The sequence below is a fragment of the Macrosteles quadrilineatus genome, unplaced genomic scaffold (assembly GCF_028750875.1).
Source record: "Macrosteles quadrilineatus isolate MER2022 unplaced genomic scaffold, UCM_ALF_1.0 Scaffold_7__1_contigs__length_78375512, whole genome shotgun sequence".
NCBI lineage: Eukaryota > Metazoa > Arthropoda > Insecta > Hemiptera > Cicadellidae > Macrosteles > Macrosteles quadrilineatus.
Genome location: NW_026542600.1, coordinates 32,682,515 through 32,702,333, shown reverse-complemented (window position 1 = coordinate 32,702,333; position 19,819 = coordinate 32,682,515). Strand labels below are relative to the sequence as shown.

Here is a 19,819-nt window from a genome sequence, read left to right as displayed (position 1 = left end):
ACTTTTTCTAAATTGGATGCATAGAGCATTTTGTGTTGCTATTCTTTTTTAACTATTTTTCTGAATAGTCACCGTTTCCATTTGAATATTTGAGTTTAAAGTTAAGGACTGGCGAAGAAAAAAATATACTTTTGAGGAAATATTGCGGAAATTTTCTTTACGAATAAAAAAAACAAAAGTTATTTCAACATTTTGGAATCAGTTTTCAGATCTCGAAACGTCACAAAATTTGCATTTGTTACCAATAGTGATGGAAAATTACAGATATTATCTTAAGATAAACAGACTTACCATCACCTAAATTAAAGATACCCCCGCCGCAGCAAACCTACCGACTAAGCGAATTTCCATTTGTCTGAATTGATTTTCAGTTAAATATATTTTAATAACATTAGGTTTAACGAGTACCTAGGTTTGCTGCTACAAGGAAACTAATAAAGTGTGTTTTTGAGTAAAATATTGATAGCTTAGTAGAAAATAAATAAATTTGCCAAGTTTGATCAAAATATATTCATAAACAAGCAAACTACAACATTTGACAATATTCTCCATAAGAATAACATGGGAATTTTAAATTTACAATTTTTTTAATTTTCTCCGTTACTAATAATCGAACAAAAATACTTTCATATACTAAATTATTTGTTTTTTAAGCTCTTTAAAAAGGTCTAAAGAGAAATTGGGAAATTTTGTGTTTTGAGGGTCAAAAGTGAGAAAAACCAATTTTTACCCCATAAAACCCCCCGTAAAGCCCCGTTCCCATGGTCCGATCATGCTGGTTCGCGAACTCATTCAAGTTTATCCCGCTTTACACCTTTAAACCAAATTTCATCAAAATCGGACAAAAATTACTCAAGTTATCGCGTTCACGGACGTATATATATATATATATATATATAAGTCTATATATATATATATACATATATAAAAATTTGAACGAATAGTGTTTTTGGCCTCTGGGGACATCAAAATGAAAAAGTAAATCGGTCCCGGGTCTAGGTCTTACCGTGCCACCTACGGTAATAGCTACTTCCCTATAGGGAAATTCGCTAATAAAACGAAGTAAAGTATTTGTTTTCCAAACCGTCTATTTGCGAGTTAATGTGAAAACTATTTCATAATATAAACTTTTGAGTATTCTATAGGTATAAATTCGATAACGATGAGTCAGTGTTGTGTTTTTAGTGACGTCACACTTATGACAATACTGCGATTGGTGTTGGCGTCATAGTATCACGACATCAAACTTTAACTGTGATGACGTATCTCTCAACGCATCATAATGACGTGACACTTTAACCCATATTGAGGTAATAGCTGTACGTACGGCAGTGTCATTGCCATCAATACGTTTACACATCATAGTGACTTCACTGATGGCACACTAATTATGATGTAAATATCATCATAGTAACATTATACCACATTGTACTATGGCACTATTACTTTGTATTGAAGACGTACTCTACACCTTATTCTAACTCATGACGATCATTGTAACGAACTGACGTAACGGCTAGACACGTTGTCCGTTCGGCGTTGGTAAGCTCGGCCTAGTTCTGATCAATAGTGACTAGTGTTCCCAGGCTAGTGTCCGAAGAGTAGAGGAGGTTATTAGTGGGTAGTTTTAGCGAATTTCCCATATAGGGAATACGCTTTACCGTAGGTCTCATGGTAAGACCTAGACCCGGGACCGATTTACTTTTTCGTTTTGAGGTCCCCAGAGGCCAAAACACCATCCGTTCAAATTTATATATACAGACTGTCCCAAAAGTCCCGGACCGGTTTAATATTTTCAAAACGAACCAGATAAATCAATAAGATTTGGTACATCAACACCACACCTAAAAATCTACTTTTTTAAGGAAATATCAATTTTCTGTCACATCATGGGGACGTCCCGCAAGGAGTCAGAAGGAAATCTTAAACAGAAGCATAGGTTGACATGTACATCAAATTAAAGGTCTTTACTAGCAGAATATAATGCCGCAAATTTGAACTCAAACGGACAACCAAGTCAAGAATGACAGTGGTTCAAAGATTCATTTAATTTGAATTTGGGGGCACAGCCCTAGGAATCGGGAAACAATTGTTAACGTAAGCATAGGTCGATATGCACATCAAATTAAAGGTCTTCACTAGTAGATTACAATGCCGTAAATTCAAGCTCAAAAGAACGCCTGAGTAAAAATGGCAGTCGTTCAAAGATTCAAAATGGCAGGTTCAAGAAATCTTTGAACGGCTGCCATTTTTTACTCAGGCGTTCTTTTGAGCTTGAATTTACGGCATTGTAATCTACTAGTAAAGGTCTTTAATTTGATGTGCATGTCAACCTAGATTTACTTCTGACTCCTTGCGGGACGTCCCCATGATATGACAGAAAATTGATAGTCCCTTAAAAAAGTAGATTTTTAAGTGTGGTGTTGATGTGCAAAAACTTATTGATTTATCTGTTGTCGTTTAGAAAATATTAAACATTAAAATATTAAATATTAATTATACGATTATGATGAAATTTGGTATAAACGTGTAAATCTACATTTATTCGAACGAGTTCGCGAACCAGCATTATCGGACCATGGGAACGGGGGTTTATGTGGGGTGTTATGGGGTAAAAATTGGGTTTTTCTCATGTTTGACTCTAAAACATAAAATGTTGGAATTTTTTTCCCAACCATGTTGTAGAGCTTAAAAAAAGAAATAATTTAGTATATTGAAGCATTGTTGTATACCTAATGGTTACAGAGAAAATTCAAAAAAGTGCAAATAAATTAATTTAAAAAGTAATTTAAAATTCCCTTGTTATTCTAATGTAGAAAATGAAAACTGTTGTAGTTTACTTGTTTATGGATATATGTTGATCTAATTTGGCAAATTTATTTATTTCATCCTATACTATTGACGTATGGTCAAAAAACACTGTTTACCTTCCCCGTAGCAGCAAACTTAAGCACTTGTTAAATCTAATGTTATTTAAATTGGGAATAAATATGCCTTAATCATGGAAACATTTTTGTAAATATGTAATCAGACAAGTTGAAAGTCGCTTAGTCTGCAGGTTTGATGCGGCGGGGGTGTATTTGGGTCTTAAACCCGTTGGAGTCACACACTACAGCCTATTAACTACAGGATACACACCCGTACACGCAGGATACACGTTGTCCGTCAACGCATTTTCAGCCTCTAACTAAAAACTTAAAAAAACTGATGACGATTATTCAACATACCATAGTTTCATCACATCACTCCGTATCATGACTGATGCCATATTTGCTATACACTTTATGGTATCATGTCATTATACCGTTACGTCATTCTAACTGATGACATATTTATCCTATATACATCATGGAGTCATGATACATCACTGTGATGTTTCTGATGACGTATTCAATCAATAGATCATATTGTCTTTAGGTTAGAAATGACTGTAAATGTAAGCTATGTGAGATCAGTCAGTGCTCATCAATATGAATTTCTTTTATGATATGTTTCCATTATACACTGTGAGATCTGTAAAATCAGCATCCTAGTAGATAATTTTATTCGTTGCAATTTAATTGGTTAAACAAATTCTACGAAAGCTGAAATCAATTTTGTGCCTATTCAACCCTATTTACCTATTATGAATATTTATTAGAATTTCGACCTTAACACAACTGTGTAGAGTCCGTAATAAACCTTTGTCTTCATAATTTGCACTGACGGAGTATAAATTGCAAATTACCGATCGTAGTGGAAATAGATAACCTAACTTTGCGTAGCCAAGTAGCGTAAAAGTGTAAGGTCAATTGCTTGGGTCACTGCCCTGTTACTGTTTCACACAGTTCAAAATACTTAAAAAAGAATCATCTCAATTTAGAGATATTTCGTAACGATATTAATGATTTTATCCTCTTACCTTAAACTAATAATAAATAATGGCAATTCTGGGGTTTATGGTTCTAGTTTCACGATTATATAATTTTTAAGCTATATACGTTTTCACATTGACAACGCTGCCTGTTTATTGACAGGGATTGATGGCTTCAAAAACGATGCCGAACTGAGGTATATTAAAATATACATTCATGTAGTGCATGGTAAGTGACCATGCTAATCTACGTAAAAAACGAGTTCCCGAAGTAATACAAGTGTTAGTTAGAAAGTAAAAATTTTTTACTTAAAGCTACAATGTCTTACAGATGGATAAAGATACAATTGTATATCCAGAATATGTCTTTTTTCCTTCATTACTCTCTTAACAAATAATAGAGATCACATTTGATTTATGATTTTATGGCAATAGTTTTTACCGAAATGAATATATGCACGGAAACAACCTTATTGTTAAATATCTACGCATAGTTAATAAACCTCATCAAACAACCAATATAATTAATATAATTAACCGATTTGAAAACAAAAATAATCCACACGAACGTTGTTTCCTTAAGATACTTACCGAACAGGTTGATATTGGGAAATGGGTATGACTGAAGTGGACTACCTACTGTACAAAACCGTTGCATACAACTATATTTTACTGACAAAGTCCGATTGAACATAACTGAATAGAATGATAGTTTTATCAGGTTAGCTGCTAAAAGCCCTATCAATCCAATTAGAAGTCAACCCACCGTTGTTTCATTTGACATCATATCTTTACCTGACCAATTGCTCTGCATGAAATTTATGGTAAATTTTCACTTTGGGACACAAGTATCTGACCAGGAATTTGCCATTTTATTTGTTTTATTATTATTTTAACAATAAAATTTATGTTGGGAGATTTGTTTAACAGTTTGAGTTTGCCTATGAACTCAAAAATGATAGAACGGGTCAATATCATCAATCTACATTACAAGCTCAATCCTTCAAAAAATCATTTAAGTTAACAAACTAATTAATTGACCAACGTTGTCCATCAGAAAGTATTTTACTCTATTTTGTTTTGGCATATTAGTTATACTGTATCTAAAGAATTTAATATAATAAAATAAGATATATTTAACCATGAATTTTAGCGTCGTGTGGCTTACAATAGGATATAACTAGCCCCTAACTCTTTCTATCCAAATATAAAAAAATACCCTCGCCACAGCAAACCTGCAGAATAAGCGAATTTCAACTTGTCTGATTACATTTTTACTAAAATATTTCCATGATTAAGACATATTTATTCCCAATTTAAAAAACATCATTAGATTTAACGAGTACTTAGGTTTGCTGCCACGGGGAAGGTAAAAAGTTTTTTTGACCATACGTCAATAGTATAGGATGTAATAAATAAATTTGCCAAATTGTATCAACATATATCCATAAACAAGTAAACTACAATAGTTTTCATTTTCTCCTTAAGAATAGCATTGGAATTTTAATTTACACTTTTTTTAATTCTCCCCGTAACCGTTAGGCATACAACAGAGCTTCAATATACTAAATTATTTATTTTTTTAAGCTCTACAAAATGGTTTAGAAAGGAATTGCCAAATCTTTTGTTTTTAGGGTCTAAAATGGGAAAAATCCTTTTTTACCCCATAAAACCCCCCATAAACCCCCGTTCCCATGGTCCAATCATGCTGGTTTGCGAACTCGTTCGAATAAAATGTAGGTTTACACGCTTATACCAAATTCCATCAAAATCGAATCATTTTTGTTCGAGTTATCGTTCTAACGGACACACACACATTTATATATATATATATGAATTTTAACGGAAGGTTTTTTTGGCCTCTATGGACCTCAAAAAGAAAAATCAAATCGGTTCCAGGTCCATTTCTTACCATGACACCTACGGTAATAGCTCATTCCGTAAATGGGAAATTCACTAAAAAAAAGTAGATAAGAAACTAGAATATCATATCATATAGAATATAATATCATTCTAAGCAGGATTATATACTGTTGTCATTTTAGTGATATTTAAAAAAGGAAATGGCCCAATGATAGGCCAAATACAAATTGGTAATATATAAGGTATACAAAAAGGAAAATCTAAGGCAAAGCTTTATCCGTATTTCCCGACGCGTTTGAAACGCATACTTATTTTTGTATATACTTTAAACTAAACATTATATGTTTTTAAAAAGACTTTAAGACTTAAAGTCGTAAGGAAAAAGTTACACATTTTCAGAATGTAAATATTTTTTTAATAATTAATATAAAAAGTTCATTTATGTAAAACACTATCGTCATGAAAATTTGTAAATTTTAGAATAGTAAAACCAGTTTATTAAAGCCAGTAAAAGTATAAATTAGCAATATCTTTATCGACTAAACCTATGAAGTAGTTTAAGTAAATAAGCAAATCTTCTCCCAAGAAGAGGCTCGTTCATCAAAATACTTAATAATGAAGAAAAGGCATGAAAGGTAAAATACTGAGCGATAAATCTTGGCGTCATATAAAATTCAAATCATTGCGAAAAGGTTAATTCCTACCCACTACGCTGGGCCGCTATTTTCATCTTCCGCGTAAGATGTGGAGTTAAATGGGTTTAACTAAAGTTTCTCAATAAAGTAGCCATTATGGTAGTTACATTTGTGTTCTTAATAGTCCAAACTAAATGTTATTGGAACAGATTTCAATCAGTATATCTTTCGCTATCCGAAACAACCCCTAGTATATTATTGTCGTTTTACCTATTACGAAAAATAGCTCCGTTTAATTCCATCCATTTAGATATCTTTTGCTATGTTTGCATTTAAAGTGTAACCCTCATTCCAGTTGAAAATTGGGTAACATTTACTCACTGACACGTTAAAAAATACCAATTATTTTAATACTTTGATGTGAATCTTCTCTAAATAATATAAGATACGGAAAACTTGGCCGACACAAAACTTTTTCGCATTATTGTGTTTAACTTTAAAACTAATAAATTAAATACACCAAACTGCACTAAGAAGAATATATTTACATATACAATTGTGGAAACCTAAATGGTATATGTATTCTAAACATGGAGACTGTTTTACTCATACATTGTTATTATATCGTACTACTAATTTAACAACATATTTGACATTTAAACTGGCAATTATTTCGTCAATTTTAATTGGATAACCTTAAAATTAAACTTGTAAATGAACTGTAAAACTAGATAGCATTTTAAGCGAAAAACTAGTCAAATCTTTACCTAAATTTAAAAAAATGACTGTTAAGCGATGTAATTTTATTTGATAAAAAGTATTAACTGTTAAAACGTTAAGCACGTCCAAACAGTTTGATTTAACGGTGTCAATACATTTTCAAGATGTTTCCAGTATTGCGTCCCTCCATAATTAAAGGTGTCAGTCACTCCTTTAGACATACCTGTCTCGTCTCCGCTTAGCGAAGTTAGCTGATGGAATCTAGTCTGTAGTTTAAGATGGCATTAGGTAATCGGTTTTATCTTTAGATATTATTACGATGAAAACATTACATTTAATTTCGTTCTATCTTAACGTCTTCAACCCATGTATAACCTTAGTAACAATTATCATTGTATTAATTAACTACGTGTTGACCATTGTGAGTTTGCGTATTTACATTTCTTTATTTAAGAAACACTCAAGTTGATTTTTATTTCTATTAATTCTGAATGAATGCATAGATTGCGACCTAAAATTTGCTCTAGCGTTGATTTTAACGCGCTTAAAAACCATTACAATCTTTTGGTTACATATCAGCGTTTTAAAAGTATAACTACGGTGTTCCTTAAAATGTTGAAGAATTAATTGTGCTTTTGGGGCCATTTCGTAGGTACGGTACCGAAAATCCACGATTGAATAAGTCTGTAAGGAAACCCACCCAACTTCTGTGATATGTGTTGGTCGTGTTTAGTATCTTATCGCAAAAATAGTTATTTGTGTAACTAGTGTGTGAAGTGGCACTTCACTACTGCACATGAGAGAAATGTCTACGCACTAGCCGCAAGCGAGTGTGGAAAGTTTATCGAGTGCAGCAAATGCACTTTGCGCTTGCATTGTACATTATATTTTTCCTATAGTTACTATAAAGCATAGGGATATTTAGTCTTTCAAACACTAAACAACACGTTTTAGGTTAGGTTAAATCCAAGTGTTGAACGAAATGGGAATTACTGCACCTGCTGATCGTAGTCGTAGTATCTTTAAATTGTGAAATTGTGATTATATATCAAATGTGATTGTGATGACAAACTAGCAATTATCGAGATCCTGGGTGTTCTTCGTCTGAAGTAAGACTTTGCACCTATCAAATGTGTTTATTGATACACATTTCATAGGTGTATCAACAAAATGAAAAAATGGCCCTATACAAATAAAAAAAACTATACTATAGGTATGTTTTTTGATAGTTATATTATTATTGCAAAAAACTGTTAACAATTATGGGTAATTTTGCAATGTCAAACAGTAGACCCAGCTGGCGATGAAACAATTTCACCATCCCTCTGTAAATCCTGTTTATTCTGATTAATTGTTTTCCAACCCAGGGAATATTGCATTATCTAATATATTATTTCTGCAAGTGAGTACCTTGATAATCTACCTTTATATGATAATATTAGGTAACGAAGATGGAGATCATTAAAGAGCGTGAAAACCAGCGACGCGGCACGTAATCGCTACCGCTGCCACCATCTGGTGTTGTATTTACTTATGAATATCGTCGACAGACAATGAGAAATTTATTCTCCTTAGTAAAGTATCAAAGATTTATACTTGATTAGAATCGTACCATCAAGTGTGAAGGAGAACCATTCCAAATTATTTTATCACAGTCGTGTATTCAATGCTATCCCTGCATGATCAGCAGACCAAATAAAACTTTTATATTTAAATTATACTGTAAATAAACTGTTAAAAGTCTCATAAGTCATTATACGAATAGAATTTGTAATTTAACAAATTGAAACCTTGTAGAGTGTTAACAACTATTGCGAACGATCAATCTTTTATTGAGGTATAAATTTGTTTCCTCTGTTATGACTGAAGGTAGGATTTATATACTTTTTACAGCCCTTTAAAAATGTTATCATCCAATACGTGACTAATTAATTTTCTGTAACTTAATATCAATTTGTAGTTTTTAAAATTTTAAATTTAATCATCCATTTTTGTCTTGTAGACTTATTGATTTTATTTATGCTATGAAACGGATGTGCAAAATAGCTATAAAATTAGAAATGTTCCATTCAATGCGTATTTTAAGGTGAAATATACGCTTAAACTAGTATTATCAGTAATCAATTTTATATAAATCTTTCGGGTTAATTTTAAATTTTCCCAATAAACTAATACACAGAATATTTTTACTGTAGGGCATTTTATAAATATTAATTTTTTACAACACCAAATATTTCCTTGGTCTATTCTATAAAGAGAAAAATAATGTAACGAATATTTTATCCTTATCAAAAAATTTAATCACAATTGAAATGACACCTGTTGATTGGAACAGAAGCTATCAGAAATGAAATAAAGATTTCAAACGTTATCTCAAATTTTCAAATATTACTGTTTACAAGAAATTCGTCGGGTATTTGTAGGAATTTATAAACTGGTATTTGTTAAGTGAAAAAAAATTAAATTTCTTTATTTGTTGTGAACGCTTTTGTTGTTAAACAACTTTTAGTGTTGTTTTTATGAGTTTCTAAAAGGGATTCAGCATTTAAAACTTTCAAATACTAAAACATAATTTAAATCGACCTAAAATTGACCTAAAATACTTCTTTTAATATAGCATTTAACTGTTTTATTTTACTACCATGAAGAATCACCCTTCTGTATTTCACAACCTTTTTTAAACGTTTAATATTACCCAAACACAAATATGTTAGAGAAACTCTTATAAATCATAAACAATCTAATAAACATTCATGAATTTTTACTCGTCGTTAAAACTTACACTACTGTAACTGCTAATTTTAATTTTAATTCTTAAACTAGTGTACTCTAAAATAACTTGTATTTTTACAACGCCTATGACTAATGCTTAGTACACGTGGCCTGTGTAGTATAATGCGGACGTGATGTCTACATCAGACACGTGTATGTGACAATGACAGTGACGAGTGCTAGCGAGGTATACTCGACACTAGGGGTAGGGTGCTGATACTAACCGAGACACAGTAGTAGTAGCATCAGCACGGCAGCGGCGGCGGCGCGCATGGCTGACGTGGTGAAGACCTCTCACCCTACACCGTCCGACACAATCCCCGTTCTACCCCACACTGGATACTGGATCTCAACTCTATCTCCTCTCACCCCCTAGCTCCAAGCCTTGCGCTCTTCAAGACCATCGATTCCTACTTCAGCCTCCCTAAACACATCGCAGATTTTAATATCTGTGAGACGATCCGCCCCCTTCTTCCGTCCGTGAGTTCGATCTCGGCCACTTCTTCTCGGCCCTCGCCACTCCGTACTGGTGGTACTCGCTCGATAGTGTGTGTTGTATATAGGGATTGGATACTGGCATTACTTTAAAATAACATACTTCCACATAATGAAACAAATAAAGTCAATTGTTTTAATAAAATGATTTGTGTGTAAGCGCCGTGTACATAGTATTTATGTATAATATAAGTACTATACAACTTTTATGTATTTAAAAATTATCAATAAATCTTTGTGATTTTCATGATATGTTAAACCTAATATTTACATATATAAAAATACCAGTGTCGGAAAAAAATGTATTAACAGTCTGAAACAGCATACGTATTTTGTTTGCCACACCGTAATTTGCAATAATCTACAGATTGTAATATAATTCACTAGCTAGCAAGAATAAACGATAAAAATGTATAAATCAATAAGCATGCAATAAAAATCAATAAACTAAATTCAACAGTCGTGTTATATATATGCAATAGAGACTTAAACAAGTTATCTAATGGTATAAGTGAACATTCAACTAAGCTAACAATCAACAATGCGATAGTAAATAGTGAATTATATCAATGAACCTAACATTGGTTCACGACTAACAACGTGCAATCCTTCTCTTTCTTCATAAGTTCAAATACAGATTTCTAGTTTTCGCTGTTTTCCTCATTGTAAAAATCCCTTCAAAATAAGAGTTAATTGGGGAATGTGGGTTGATGAAATTCAGCATGCCCCAAAAATATCCCATTTGCGTACAGTTGCTAAAAAAACTATAAAACTGCATTAGATTTACTAGAACTACATACATTAAACTATGAATAACTTCTTGATCAGCATTGTACGTGTTATTAAATTTACGGAAAGTAAATTAAAGTAACGTCTTATAACACTTAAAACGTATATTTACGCATATTTAGATTACTCACAAGTCGGTAAATATACAAAAAAGATGGTAAGTGGTGATCGATTTCGATTGGACACTCCAATCATCATCAGACCCAATGCCCTGATTATTGGAGTGTCCAATCGAAATCGATCACCACTTACCATCTTTTTTGTATATTTACCGTCTTGTGAGTAAAAGTATAAGCGTAAATATATGTTTTAAGTGTTATAAGACGTTTCTTTTATTAAACTATGCAATATTGCTCTTATTGTTTCTCTGGTATTATAATATTATCATTTTATTTCGAACAAAATTTAGATTTGATACAAATACCCATAGAAAACCGAGTTTGAAGAGTGCTACCTCATTCGGTCTATTCATAGTTTGGAAAAATTACCTATCTCATAAATATCTATAAAATAACATAAACTTAATTGGATTCGGATTCGATAGATTGAGGTTTAGCACGTATTATCCGTTTTGGGGCAGATAGTAACACTGCGTATTTTCTAACTGGCAATATAATAGAGTGTACTTTCATAATGTACTAGGTTTGGATTTACTATGGTTATCCATCAAAAAGCCCTTCTTTTGTTAAGCTCTTTAAAATAAACGCGAATTTGAGTTACGTAACTTGAGGTAATTGAAAATGTTTTTAACGATAAATTTGTTTTTTTACATATAAGTTGTGTTTACTTAAGAAGTTGTTAAGTAGAAGTTGTTAAGTAGAAGTTGTTATGGTCTTTTATAAAGTTAACAGTTAGTCCTTAGACATTTTATGAATATTATATTAGTCTTTATATCAATTGCAGGCAGCAATTAACTAATGTGCTAAGGATAAAATAATATCATTGCACTTTCGAGCATGCTTATGTGTCTCTCGTTTCGCATGGGAGTCGATGAAACAAGCATAACCATATCATCCAGTAGTCTAGTCCCTAGTCTACACTGTTTTCACTGCTCCGAACTGGCGTTATTGTAGGCGACGCGACGTTTAAAACGCAGTAACAGTCAAGCAAAGAAAAGAAATGTGGCCGGTCGTATGTGGTTTTATTTGTCAAAGCCAACTTTTTCGTACTCATTTGTGTTCGGCTGTGTTTTTAGTTTATCACTTACAACATAAAAAAAGGTGTAAGAACGAAGCCAAAATGAATGTTGTATTTCCATGGCACTGGTTTTGAAAATTTGATTTTTCCATTTGCCATCACAAGTAAAAAGTTTTTAATCAATATATTTATTGCTAAATCCAATAAATACGGTTGTTTTTAGTAGAGTTATTATGAAGTCTATTATGGTAAGTACCAGGGGACCGAGCATTGCTTGTGGTGTTTAATTTGTAGATTACATTAAAAAACAAACATATACCTATATTTCCATTATATTATAAAATACATTCAAAAATAAAAACATTTATATAATAACTTTTCTCGTGCTGAAGTATCTGTGCTTTTGGACAACATTTTGTGCACGACCCTGCACAAAATCTAGTAATTCGTTCGTCTCAAGTTATTGGAAAACATTTTAGGCCTAAATAAACTCGCACTAGGCTTACTGACACAGTAAAAATTACCAAAATAAAAATTCTGCATTTAAAAATATTATCATTGCAGTATTGTCATTTGTTTTAAAGCTGAGCCATGGTATAGGTCTAAGACTTGATGTTATAACAGTTAATCTCTTACTTTACAGTTTATTGGCCTACATTTGACATCGGGTTTCCTCTACCAACTAGTCGCATCATACAGTTTTGTGCTAAGTCTAATAAAAAGTAACTTTTATTGAAAACTAATGAATTCCACTGATGAATCTACTCTTAGAAATAAGTTTAGCCTAATTGCCTAAGACAAGTGGAGTCCGCTCTCCGCGTTCCTCTCTCCGCTGGCCGACTACGCGCCTAGGAAAACCCGGCTTTAAGCTGGGTTTTCCTAGGCGCGGAGTCGGCCAGCGGAGAGAGGAACGCGGAGAGCGGAATTGAAATTAACATGGCATTCCGCTCCGCTTCTAGGAAAACAGTAACATTAAATTGCCTAAGACAAGCTGAAAGCCGGGTTTTCCTAGGCGCGTAGTCGGCCAGCGGAGAGAGGAACGCGGAGAGCGGAATTGAAATTAACATGGCATTCCGCTCCGCTTCTAGGAAAACAGTAACATTAAATTGCCTAAGACAAGTGGAGTCCGCTCTCCGCGTTCCTCTCTCCGCTGGCCAACTACGCGCCTAGGAAAACCCGGCTTTCAGCTTGTCTTAGGCAATTTAATGTTACTGTTTTCCTAGAAGCGGAGCGGAATGCAATGTTAATTACAATTCCGCTCTCCGCGTTCCTCTCTCCGCTGGCCGACTCCGCGCCTAGGAAAACCCAGCTTAAGTGTAAACATAAGAACTACAAATAAACACTCCAACACTCTAAAGATCTAGTTTTCTGATGTATAATGTAGTTTCAAAGGCTGAATTTTAGGGTTTGTGAGACAAAAAATGTCTCACTTTTTCACTTTAAATTTACGCCTTTACTTTATGTTCTTGAGTATAGAGCATATTTATACGAGTGTTAGGAGGTTAGTTTTTATACTGAATGTCATTTAAAATATGTCTAAATAAAACGATCATGTTTAAATTACCGTATTAATTTGGAACTCTAGTTAACCTATAAAAACATACCTTAACTTATTTGTTTTACGTGTAAATCATCTCCATTTTCAATTTGTCCATTTGTAATTAAGTTGCAAAGCCATTTTTCCCTTCTTAGGTAGACGTTCACACTTAATTCTAAATTTAATTAACAATCATTTCCATACAGATGAACAATCAATATTGAAAATATCCACAAAAAAGTTGAATATAAAACTCGTGATAATATTTAACATCTCATCTGTTGACCACCAGTGTTGCGAGTTGGGAATATTATGCGCTCTCTAGTCGCAACAATGGAATAGTTCTCGGGTATTAGAACAGAAACGGTATGAATAAAAAACATAAAATAATTACGTCACTGGATGGAATCTAATACTAATAATCTCTACATGTGTTTGGGCGATTTTGACAAATGCATTGAAATAATAATACAAACATGTTTATTTACGGGTAATGAAATGAAATGAAAATTAAATAAAAAATTATTTTTCCTACAGTTACCTAACAATGTACATGTTCTCTCACTAATTTGAGAAAGCAAAGAGGCCAATTCTCTCATCAGTGAGACAATGTTAACATTGTCTCACTCTAATTACTTTGTCTCACTCCAGATTTGCAACGTGAAGGCACGAAATAGTGAGCGCGTAAGATGCAGGCAACGTCGTATGCGCGCGAAATACGTTGGCAGCACTGGCTGTAAATCAGCTGGTAGCTGTTGCACTGTTGTATTTCTAACTTCACATTAAATAATATATTAAAAGTTCACTTCTGTGTAAAAATAGGTTATGTTTCTTCACAAATTTATTTGTTTTATGGTAACTGTAGGAAAAGTATAATGTGCAACTCGAGTTCAAAGTACAATTGCCTCACTCGAGAAACCATTCCTCACTTGCCTACGGCTCGTGAGTAAGGATTTCTCTCGAGTGAGTCAATTGCTCACTTTTCTCACTAGTTGCACAAATAACTATATTCTTACAGGCAAAGTTTAATCAGTCGTTTTTTTATGATTCATATTTTTTCTATTCCATAATCCGTGGGATCGTCAAATAACACGCCCATTCTGGTGGCGCATCATCAAAAATCACAGAACGTCCTTGGGGTTTCCTCAATACTCAATCATGCTTAATCTATGTTATAATCTTATGCGGTAATAAAATATTCTACGATTTTGAACAGTCGCAATTATTCCATTGCTTAGCAAAACATCCAAAGTGTATTAAATAACCAATGCTAAATGGGAATGTCCTTTTCTTTAGTGGTGTATTTAGTAATTTGCCATTGTACTGTAGACGATTTGTTATAAGCATAATATGACAATTCATTTATTTACATTTTCGTCATGGCTACCTAGCTTTCCATAAGATAAATGTTACAAATAAATATCAAAATTTAATTTAAAGATTTTAACTAAAAACGAATTTTCTCGGAACAGTGCCTAGCGAGGATAGTGTTTTTATGCTGAAACTAAGATATTCCTAATATTTAAGAGGAAATCGTAGGAGCCGTTTTTGAAATCATTGTGCGCAAACGTTTTTCGTATCATAGTATAATATGTTAACAGGTTAGCTCAAACTCCTGTTGTTACATCGTATACAGTATGCCTGAGACTTGTCTCATCTCATAGAAAAACAGGTAAGGTAAGAAGTGTTTTTGACCAAGCGTTGGCATGGAATGAAATAAATAAATTTGCCAAATTTTTATTAACATGTATCCTTAAACAATTAAGCTACAACAGTTTTTATTTTCTTCATAAGAATAACATGGGAATACACTTTTTTTAATTGTCTCTGTAACCGTTCGGCATACAACAACGCTTCAGTATACTAAATTATTTCCTTTTTTAAACACTACAAGATGGTTTAAAAGAAATAGCAAAATGTTATTTTTTAGAGTCAAATATGGGAAACCCCAATTTTTACTCCACACAACGTCCATAAATCCCCGTTCCCATAGTCAGATCATGCTGGTTCGTGAACTCATTCAATTTTATTCCGCCCTACACCTCCAAGCCAAATTTCATCAAAATCGGACCAAAATTACTCGAGTTATCACGTTCACAGACACATATATATTTAGAACGAAAATGAAAAAGTATATCGGTCCCGGGTCTAAGTCTTACCATGCCACCTACGATAATAGCTACTTCCATATAGGGAAATTCGCTAAAAGGAGTAGGTCTGTGACTGGGCCTTACCTGAGCAGTTCAGCCTATCTGCACGCATCCCTCAACAGCAATGACCATGCTCTGGCTTGATTGATACACGGATCCGCTCGGAAAAATATTATCTGGCAAAGAACAAAAACACATTTTAAATACTTAAATTACTGAAAATCGTTAAATACTGACTAGGATTCTACCATGCTACACATCTTATATATGCTGTTTTGCCTACTGTACTGAAATTGCCTCTGTGTGTTGTTCTTCTGCGATTTTTCAATTTTGGCTGGATTTGTGTAATATGTGTTAGATAGTTTTATTGTGTTTTTAGCTTGTAGTGCCTGTCTACTGCTCAGTAAAATTATAACCTTAAAATAAACTTCTAAAGTATTCAATATTTTTGTGTCGCGTATGGATGAAAAGTGTCGTTCAAAACTTATACAATAAATGATTTTCCAGCACTTACTCCAATTATTTTGTCCTCGGCTTTGCCTCTTACATGAAAATAAATCTCACATGTTCGGCTTCTCCTCACATAGGCTACGAAACTACGAGCGCGCACTAGAAAATGCCACTTTCGGTGCTGGTAATGCAATGTACAATTTCTTTAACTAAAATAGGCTTTACCTTCGTCACTGCAGCTCAAATCCTTGTGGTGTAACTACGTTACGGCCGTTTCGGCATTACGATGCCATCGTCAGACTACAAAAACACAAACTCGTTAGTACGACAGGCCTGTTCGGTTTTTGTAAATATTTTAAATGTATCTTAATGTTCGTATGTGTTACGTGTTTAATCTTCAACGACGCTACTTCAGCTGAGTTTGTGTTTTTGTAGTCTGACGATGGCATTGTAATGCCGAAACGGCCGTAACGTAGTTACACCACAAGGATTTGAGCTGCAGTGACGAAGGTAAAGCCTATTTTAGTTATTATACAGCTCAAGGGCTAAAACATGGATTTTAACAATTTCTTTACTAATTCTGTAAAAGATGTATGCAATAATCTAAAAAATAACAATTTTAAAATATTTTGTTTTTATTTGTTACGCTTTGAATTAATTAAGAAGGTTTATTAGAATAGCGTAACACGTAAAGTATGGGATAGCGAGTAAAAACAGACTTATGAGTATTATTTTGGCGTACGTTGATATTGGGCTTATGGACTTAAAGTTATCATAATACTTATGATGACTTGCCTTATGTCTGTTAGCTGCATAGGCAACCAAGGGGGGTTTAAATATTCAGGGACATTAAGGAGTTATTAAACAGGAAAATATGTAACCACATGCTTTTATCCCCTGAAAATAGTATTTGTTAATGCACGATTCTATTAGTAATCGTAATTATTATATTTCTTTATGAATTACGTAACACAAGACAACAAAAACTATTACGTCAACAAAATTGATTATATTTTAAATGTTTATTTATATTTTCAATATATAACTGCCGTAGTAAAGATTGGGTCTTAAGTTAGTGCTCTCTCATTTTCTGTATTGTTGCGTAATTTGCATTTATATAGTTAGAGATAGCTATTTCCACGCCGTCAAACCAGCGTGCGAAGATAAGTGAAACTGAAACTGATTAAATGAATTACATCAGCATTACCAAGATCAGCTGGTCCTTCAACCAGAAGAATTCGTTTAGCTGTAGCGATTTAGATCATTGGTAAAATACAGCTATAGACCGTACTGATAATTTATAGACATTCAAGAGCTTTTAAATTTCAGCCAGATTTGTCTATAATAAACTAAAAATATGAAATACTGAATGGTCATTATCAACTATTAGTTTTGTTTTGAGAATCTGAATTGTATTAAATATTTCTTCCGCTTTAACTATAAATAAATAAATAAAAATGCCTTTATTTCCAAGCGTCTCTCAGTACCAATATTACTGTTTTACAGAGTACTCAGGTCAAAACTAACTAAAAATACAATACTATTATAATACAAGACATCGTGTGATAAAATAAAAATGTTACGAACTATGCAACGAAGAACTCCCAGATTAATATTTATATGGATTTTGCTTTTTCTTCCTCTAGTAAAAGGAAGTACGTCAAAGCTGTTTACAGCGTGTGCCTGAACTAGAGTAATTTCATAAGAGCGTTTTTTTGGCCCGTTTCCGTCTCCTCAATGACATCAAAGAATCGTAATTGGTGGTTCGTTGTCTCGATAATGAATAGAGCGATCCTTGCGTGGAAACGTATTGCCACTTTGCCCAATACGTGCTCCTTATAATATAATAACCTGATTGTTAAATTTCACTTTGGACAAATTCAAACTGCTAAACACCTTGTTCACCAACCTCTTAAAATATTTAACAACATTAAATAAAACATTAGTATTATAGATTTTCAATTTTTACTAAACTTTTCAAGATAAATTGATGGAATGTTATAACAGTTAGAAGAACTTCTGTGGGTCCTATAAAGAACGGGAATTAGGGCATTATTTAAGATGTCTTAAAACATTAAGTTGACAAGTATTGACGCAAACTTAGTACATAAATTGGTGTTTTTTTTTGTTTATTTTTTTTATAAATGTGAGGATAAAATCTTGATATATGTTGGGAAACCCACGTTTATTCTCAATGTCCTAACATAATTTCACTGCTCCGCGTAACAAATTGTATTTTTCAAGGACATCTTTTTGTTAATTTTGCAAGTTGAAAACTTATTGTCATGTTTTATTAGTGTTGAACAGTTAGTAGTAGACTATTTTAACAATTGTGATATGAATGGATAAGTAATTATCCGACAAAAATATTGACATGTACCTTAAGAAAATTATTATAAAGCAAATACAATTTATGTAGTTGAAATATTGTGTTATAATTAAAATAATATAGTAAAGTAGACGTAGATTCTAAATTATATTCTAAATTATTGAAAATCAAATCAAATCAAAATTTATTTTATTTCGTATAATATAATATTTTTTACAGTCTTTAGTAAATACAGGGTGAATTTTAAATGAGTTCCCCCCCTACTTTTTTCTACATTTCTTAAGATATCATCTCCGGACCACGTCAGATCATTGTTGAGTAGTAAGTACTTCATTTTGACTGGGTATACATTTTTGGCCGCCATTTTGGATCCGCCATATTGGATACAAAGTTTTTTTTTCAAATGTAAAGGTAGGATTGTGACCCATTATTTCAAACTAGAATTTTACGCTGATTACAATGCCGCAATTAGTTTTTAAAAATCTTGATCCGTTCTAAAGTTATGAGGACTTTTTATAACTTTATTTTTAGCGCATTTTAACATTGTGCATTTACAAACTAAGACCATAATCTCAAAATAGTGCTAGATAAAGATAAGTATACACCACCATTCATTGCCGACATATTTTCACTTGGTTATGACGGATGTAGTTTTTTCAGCCGCCATCTTGGATCCGCCATTTTGAAATGTGATCAATTAATTTAAATATGATGGTGGTGTTGTGACCCATCATTTTGAGCTACCTTTTTATGCTGAACTCAATGCCGCAATCCGTTTTTCATTTGCATCTTTGGTTTTTGAAATATTGAAATTTTAAATAAGACTATTTTAATATTTTATCAAGACAGCTTGATAACCAAAAACGGTTTGCAGCATTGAGTCCAGTATAAAAAAGTAGTTCAAAATGATGGGTCACAACACACCCTTCATATTTAAATTAATTGATCACATTTCAAAATGGCGGATCCAAGATGGCGGCTGAAAAAACTACATCCGTCATAACCAAGTGAAAATATGTCGGCAATGAATGGTGGTGTATACTTATCTTTATCTAGCACTATTTTGAGATTATGGTCTTAGTTTGTAAA

At 32.9% G+C, this 19,819-nt stretch overlaps 1 protein-coding gene across 1 annotated transcript in view; it reads right to left on the bottom strand.

The window, feature by feature from the left end:
• The window catches only part of LOC128998908 (cell adhesion molecule Dscam2-like), a 327,459-nt gene extending 317,168 nt beyond the window's left edge, over positions 1–10,291 (bottom strand). The window contains exon 1 of the mRNA XM_054425264.1: positions 10,068–10,291. Coding sequence (XP_054281239.1) covers positions 10,068–10,116 — 49 coding nt within the window. The 5' untranslated portion in view covers positions 10,117–10,291. The remainder of the gene's footprint in view (positions 1–10,067) is intronic.
• Positions 10,292–19,819: the final 9,528 nt, after the last annotated feature.